This window comes from Vanessa cardui, chromosome 2 (genome assembly GCF_905220365.1).
Source record: "Vanessa cardui chromosome 2, ilVanCard2.1, whole genome shotgun sequence".
NCBI lineage: Eukaryota > Metazoa > Arthropoda > Insecta > Lepidoptera > Nymphalidae > Vanessa > Vanessa cardui.
The window spans coordinates 15,882,943-15,890,557 of NC_061124.1; the positions used below are offsets into that span (position 1 = coordinate 15,882,943).

The 7,615-nt window shown below is 35.2% G+C and overlaps 1 protein-coding gene across 1 annotated transcript; it reads left to right on the forward strand.

Annotated features, from left to right (window-relative positions):
* The first annotated feature begins 1,336 nt into the window (after positions 1-1,336).
* Positions 1,337-7,365, forward strand: LOC124541874 (nanos homolog 1-like). Its single transcript, XM_047119785.1, has 7 exons — positions 1,337-1,387; positions 3,259-3,358; positions 4,220-4,318; positions 5,200-5,346; positions 5,600-5,754; positions 5,894-6,092; positions 7,238-7,365. The coding sequence occupies exons 1-7, from the start codon at positions 1,337-1,339 to the stop codon at positions 7,363-7,365; spliced, it is 879 nt and encodes a 292-aa protein (XP_046975741.1).
* The last annotated feature ends 250 nt before the right edge of the window (positions 7,366-7,615 follow it).

The window sequence follows — 7,615 nt, forward strand, 5'->3', positions numbered from 1 at the left end:
TAATGGAGAAAATATTCGTGAAAAAGTGACTCCAAAATGTTACTTTTTCAACCGACTTCAGAAAGGAGGAGGTTATCAATTCGTCTGTATTTTTTATGTTTCTTACCTCATAACCTTCAACTGTGACCGACTTTGATATTTTTTTTGTTTGAAAGCTGTTGCTTCCCGTGTGGTCCCATTTTAATTTAGTCCGGTTCTGATCATGGTATCCATATGAAAACGACATAAGTCTTAAATTAGTATTATGTATGTGCGCGATAAATAGGTTAATAACTCAAAATTGAGCCAACCAATTTCGATGATTCTTTTTTATTATAAAGGATATACTTCAAAGGTAGTTTGGTGAAAGTTTGGTAAGGTTCTTAGCATAGCATCCATGACAAAGTAACGGAACAGATGGGAACGGAACAATTCTGAGGAGCTCGTCAACGATACTCCGTTATTTATATTTATTTATTTTAAAATAGTGTTTTGTTTGAAGTCGGTTTTTCTTTTTGTTAAGAGTTTTTCTAACTGTATTAAATTCTGTAGGATTTGACTCTACACTGGCGTGTACCAAATTATGAATGTTATAAACATTACACATATTTATTTAGGTTTATTATTTCTTGCTATAAATGAACAAGGTAGGATGGTCAAAGCTTACCGCTTGTTTATGAATAAATCTATCGAATAAACGCTTTGAAATCTGAAACCGATAATATTAACAGTCCCTTTCATTATGTAGGTACTTGAAACCCTAGCGAATATATCAACCCTATAACTGCGTTATTCATATATGTATATATCGATTATCGATGCCTACACCAACCCAGATTTATTAAAAACATTGCTTTTACTTATATATTGAGTCCCACAAAAAGTGAACAAAAATTGAGTTTGCTTCCAGGTGGGTTTTGTTGTAACTACGTATAAAACACGAGTGAACAGTAAAACCTTCTTACTCAATGGAAGATGAGAGATTCAATTAGTTAAATCACTACCAACATATTATATTGATTTACATAAGTTTTTATTTTTCATCGTATTCGATAACAAATAAAAACAAATTTATATGATCGAATTTTCAGAAAAAAAATCATGATCTTATAATCCAATATTAATAAGGTCTTATTATAATTAATATTTTATTCTTTAGTTTTGTACCACATGACACTTAGCGATTACAAATAAAAATACCGCCATTGTTGTTTATAAAAAGTAACCAATGAAATATCGGCAATCGGCATTCCTTTTTCGAACTTGTCGAACGTTAGTGAATGTTCAATGTAGTGAATAGACGCATTTCTAATTAAATTTTTAATAATTACGACTATTTTGACAAATACAGTAAAATATGGGTCTTAATAATTTTAGTGATTATGGAAGTGGTTCTTCGTCGGAATCGGTGAGTAGTTTTGGTTTTTTATACTTGAAAATAAAGTTACCTTTAATAATAAATTTGATAATGAAAAATGAAGGTATTTTTATTATTTTAATGTTGGTAGGTAATAAGTTTAATATGTACATTAAATATGGTTTTGTCTGTTTTATTGAAAGGTTGCGTTTTGTTACTGAATATTATTTAAGTCCTTAATTATGTGTACTTATCATTTATAACAAAACATTTATGCCATGAACATCAGTTTCATAATTGCGTAGGTATTGTAATATACATTATCACCATTAGATATTCCTTTTAATTCCTAATTGTATTAATGAAAATATAAAGAAAACATTACATATGCAACGGAATGAATTAATGACTACAATATTATGAGAATTCTTCTAAATAGTTATTAACGCGATTCGATAACGTTCAACGCCATCTATCAGTCGTAAGAGAAACCAGAATAGTAATGGCTATATCAAAATAAGTCACTCTTCATAGGAATTTAAAGTAGTGATCTATATAAATATATAAAATTATCGTTTGTTTTAAATAATTCACGCAATACATATTTACTAAATATTGAGAAACACCTACGAGCAAACTTCCTTTCAAATCTTTACCGAAGTTGGTGGCGCACTGGTAAAGGGATAGTTAATGTTTTATAGCGCTAATGTGTGGTAGCGAACATTTATCACTAGGTGGCCAATTCGCTCGTCAGCTTACGTATTTTATTAAAAACAGATTGGATTGATTCACAATGATATTCTAATAAACAGATATGTTATACCCATACTAAACAACAGAAAAAAGTGTGCCGCGCCGGGGACCGTTTATTTTACATTTCTTTACAAGTAAAAAGGATAGCTTGATAAAAAAACAATAAGTAAAAGGGATAACTAGATGTTTTAATTACGCAAAACGTATTATTACATAATTATGATGTATTATAACGGATTACTGGCATAATTATGATGAAAACGACTAAAGGCAAACGTCCCAATTAGGACGTTTTCTAGTCTTCACTTTTTGCGCGTTAATGACATATATGTTTACTAGAACATCATTGATTGATTCATATCATTTTAATTTATTAAGAGTATTTTTTAAACAAGGTATGAATTTTAGTGTCACATATAATAAAGAATGTGTAATAACTGGATTTCAAATTGTATTTATATATCAAAATCTGTCCAACCATTTTGGAAGAATTCAGCTAATACACAACACATATATAATAGTAGGTATATAATTTATAGATACATATTATATATATGTAATGATGACGATGTCATCTTGATTTCGGCCACGGCTTCCAATATCAATACTTGAGACTACATTCTTTATTACCTCACCCTCTTAAGCAAATACTGAGCATTTTTACAGTAATTCTGGCTTATATAATATAATTTAACCTTATCTGAAGAACTACTTCATAGAAGTGTCAATTTCAATAACATAATAATTAAATTATACATTATGCTTATGAAAAGATCTTTAATAAAACATGTAGTATTTGGCATACTTAATTAAGTCGGTATTATATAGAACAATTAGAGCTGAGATGGCCCAGTGGTTAGAACGCGTGCATCTTAACCGATGATTGGGGGTTCAAACCTAGGTAAGCACCACTATACATATATATGTGCTTAATTTGTGTTTATAATTCATCTCGTGCTCGGTGGTAAAGGAAAACATCGTGAGGAAACCTGCATGTGTCTAGTTTCATCGATATTCTGCCACATGTGCATTCCACCTACCTGCATTGGAACAGCGTGGTGGAATATGTTCCAAACCCTCTCCTTAATGGAAGAGGAGGCCTTATCTCAGCAGTGGGAAATTTACAGGCTGTTACTTTACTTTACTTTTATATAGAACAATTTTTGTAGTTCACGCCATGGGGGAGCCACGACGCGTGGTCTGAATTTCAGTCGCTGTTACAAGAACCAGACAACACAAGACGACCGAGATCGTCGAGCTTCACGGATAGTAAGTTAAAAAATACATTTATCTTTTTAATCCAAGATATAGCATAATGTATATTGTAATAATGGAAATAATTTTTCATCATTCAAAATCAGAATTTTTAAGTATATTTCTATATCAACTTTCATAATTTATTTTTCATGACCGAAAGTACCCTTTTTTCCCTTTTTTTTTTTAGTCTCAATTTTCCATCTAATAATGATAGTTAGGTACTTTGGTGATGGAAATTTGACGTACGAAGTGATTTTTGTCGAGAGTTTAATTTTGAATTAAATAATTATTTGCAAATAACGTAATACGACTAAGTACTAAAAGTCAAATCTTCCCAGTTTTTTTTTATTCGAACATAAAATTAAATCTTTCAAATTTTTTGTAAGTCAATTTGTTTATTTCTATGTTTTATGTCAAACATACTCCAAAAATTCCTGACACGCGCCGGACCCACACACTCATACTTAGAAAAAAAATATTTTTACTGACTTGATCAACTACATTCATAAACACGCGATTATTACACATTGAAATATAACTAGTTTTTACGGATTTAAATCTACGAATTTAAGAATATTATCTTCAACTACTCTTTTTTACTTCAAATAGACAAATGTCACCTCAGTCTACCCGTGACCATGAACGCTGTAAAGTGCTCGAAACGTCGGGATGATAAAAATAATTAATATACGCGATTCAAATCCGTTTAAACTAGTTTTATTTCAATGGTAAATAATCGCGTAAATCTAAGACAACATTAAACACAAGATTTATTTGTATTATTCGTATTGCTTTGGAGTATCAACACATTTTAAGATTTCGTTGACTACATTGCGACAAACATCACAGACCAATATTACGTGTTGTCACCAGGCTTCTCTATCGATGCAATAATGCAAGAATTCCGGCAAAACGGCTCCGACTCCCCCTACGACCCCGAGGATGAAACGTTGATCAATATCAATAGCAGAGGTAAGTTAATTACTAAACTCCTTATCACACATCACTGCTTTAAAGGTATAAAATAAAATATGGTACTATAGCGGGCGTAAATAATAAAAAATGGTTTTTAACAAAATGCACTTTATTGTATGTGAAAAATAATTTTACAATTAATCAACAATTAAAATAAACAAACGTAAAACGTAAGCGCGGTTAGCAACGTAAGTCCCCAGTACAAGAAACAAAATTTTTTTTACAAGGATAAGTCGACCACAATATTTAAATTAATTTTATTAAAAAAAAATAAAAAATCAAAGTTGTATAACTTTGCGGGAGGGTCGTAGTGACGTCATATCGACAATTCCAGGAAACGAGCATTCTAGAAAACGCAGCAGCGCCGAAACTTATCGCCAAAAAGGCACTCACATAGTTTTACATTTGTGTATGCATTAAAAAAAAATTCTTGTATCTCTCAATCATCTCGTTTACGCTAACGATCCGGCAGTAGGCGCACGCGGGATCGACGTCTTCCTAATACGTTTAGAAATTCGCTATACGACAAAGTTTTACATTATTGATGATACTATAAGAGAGTCGAGATGGCCCAGTGGTTAGAATGCGTGCATCGATGATTGCGGGTTCAAACCCAGGCAAGCACCGCTGATTCATGTGCTTAATTTGTCTTTATAATTCATCTCGTGCTCAGCGGTGAAGGAAAACATCGTGAGGAAACCTGCATGTGACAAATTTCATAGAAATTTTGCCACATGTCTATTCTACCAACCCGCATTGGAACAGCGTGGTGGAATATGTTTCAAACCTTCTCCTCACAGGGAGAGGAGGCCTTTAGCCCAGCTGTGGGAATTTACAGGCTGTTGTTATGGTTGTTGATGATACTATATTATATTTAGCGCTTGGCGGTATGGGTCCATCAAACGCATACCTACGGCAGAAGTCGTGGCCAGCTCCCGAGGCTTCGCCGTCGGTATGTCTGCAGCAACCAGCGGAGGTCAAACGAAGAGCTGCTGATATTATGTTATCTGTGACTCCCGCTGAAGGTATTCAATTTTAATGTCATATTTTATGTTTCTGTATTGTTTTGTAAGTTATATGTTTTAAGCTTTTAACTCGAGATTCGGGTCAGTTTCTGTCAAATAAATCATAGGAGCAGTCTGAGGCAGATTTTTCAATAAAGGTCTTGGGAGAACGTTAATCCATAATTTGACTGCGATCGTGAACGAATGTAATGTATATCATTTTTCAGCAAGTTTTAAGAATATCAAACGATTGATATCTTTGAATATTATCCAGTTCCATCGACACCAGAACCGTCTCCAGCGTGGGACTCGTACGTGATCAGCGAGCAACAGCTGCGGGTGCTCAGCTCACTTCCCAACTCCGTGCTGTACGCGCTGCTGAAAGAGCTCGAACAGAACCGCTTGCAACATGCGAAGCCTAGCAAGCAAGTTGAGGTATGGCGTTTTCATTACTCAAATATAATTGCATGATTTCTGTTTATTATTTATGCAAATGTCAAACTAGAAGATGGTAAGCTCGCTCGTCGATTGCTCTCCAAGTAATCAATTTCGTAAGAAGCTTGTAAAGAATGTCTCCATTCTCCAGGATATGGAGTGTCGCTTCTGCAAGAACAACGGCGAGCGCGAGTCGTACTACCGCTCGCACCGACTGCGCGTGCGCGGCCGCTTGGCCTGCCCCGTGCTGCGCGCCTACCGCTGCCGGCGCTGCGGCGCGCGCGGCGACCACGCGCATACGCTCAAGTACTGCCCGCTCGCCACCGCCGACGGTGAGCGCGCCACACTCACGCCTCACACCTCGCACCACCACACACTGCACTGTCACTCGTTTTTTGCGATTTTCCTTAGAACGTAACTTGTCGTAGAATTTGTTAGAGGAACGCCTAATGGGCCTACGCGCCTAACGGTAAGTGGTAAGTGATAACCCATAACCATTGGCACTCTTAGAACGTGCATCGCCAATGAGCCACCGATCTTGGTAACTAAAGGTATGTCCCCTGTGCTTGCTACTACACTAGCTCTCTGGCGCTTCATTACGTAAGTGCATAGATATTTTTAATTTTGCTACACTCTAACATTTAAGTCATAATACACTAATATTTTATACATATTATATATCATAATATTTATTACCTGCGCCACACTTTTTCTAAAAACAGAAACCGACAAGAAGTTTCAAATACATATTTCATAAGTTATGTTCAGATTTTAACAAATGGAAGCGCCTTTTGTTAAAATCTGAGCAAAACAGCGAATTCAAGTGTGGCTCGTAAGTTTTGTTAATGCTTCGAAAATGAAGTCACTTTAAATATTGTTTGTTTGTGTTTTTAGATAAACGGTTTTAGATTTACAAAGCGGGAAAAAAAATATGAAAAAAGTTGTATAATATTTCCCCCGCTTTGTCCCTCTCGTCTCAGTAACGCCACCTAGTGTAATGTACCCAATATAGTGCGCCTATTGAGAGCAACTCTAGCACCAATACCAAGAGAATGTTCTAGAAGCATTCATAAAAAACATTTAAGTCTTATTTTATTGAATATTAGGTTGCAATTAAAGTTATTTATTTGGATGCAAAATAACCACTAAATAAATAAATAATTAACCAATTATAATCTAATGTTGAAGTCAATTATGCAATATAAGCTTATCTGTTATATGTATTTTAGATAGACAACACGCCGTCTGTTTGTGTCCTAGCCTCACATCATAATATATTTTACAAACAGCAATATCTAGTATTGTTGTGTTCCAAATTTAATGGCGAGTGACAATTTAACTACAGGCACAAAGAAATATCTTAGAACTTAAAGTAGGTGGCGTAGTGGTAATGCAAGGAATGGTTAATACTCTGTTCAGGATCAGTGTCCTGGGCAGAGCTGGCCTCTGATCATCAGGTGTCGCGTGTGTTCCGCAGAGCGCATGCAGTCGGCGGCGATGCTGCGCAGCGTGCGGCTGGCGTCGGGCCGGCGCCGCGCCGCGCCCGCCGCGCGCGACTCCCTCGACCCGCTGTGGGAGGCGCTGGAGAGGAAGCTTATGCTGTGACCCACCAACTCATTACACGCTATATAATACATATTGTATCATGAAAATTATCACGTTTGATTATTTGATAGAAATGCCATCTGTTAATCAAATCAGCTCATAGATGGCGCTAGTAGTTACATCATTTTGATCATGTTTTTTTCTTTTTTTTATCTATGGCAATACTCTCAGGTGCCATCTGTTAATTAAATCAGCTCATAGATGGCGCTAGTAGTTATATTGTTTCGATTATGTTTTTTTTTTTTTATAT

Excerpts from the sequence above, each read along its gene's own strand:
- LOC124541874 (XM_047119785.1), top strand. The coding sequence starts at position 1,337 with ATGGGTCTTAATAATTTTAGTGATTATGGAAGTGGTTCTTCGTCGGAA. Across the intron at positions 1,388-3,258 it reads GTGGTTCTTCGTCGGAATCG|TTCACGCCATGGGGGAGCCA; the intron begins GTGAGTAGTTTT and ends CAATTTTTGTAG. Across the intron at positions 6,093-7,237 it reads CCCGCTCGCCACCGCCGACG|AGCGCATGCAGTCGGCGGCG; the intron begins GTGAGCGCGCCA and ends TGTGTTCCGCAG.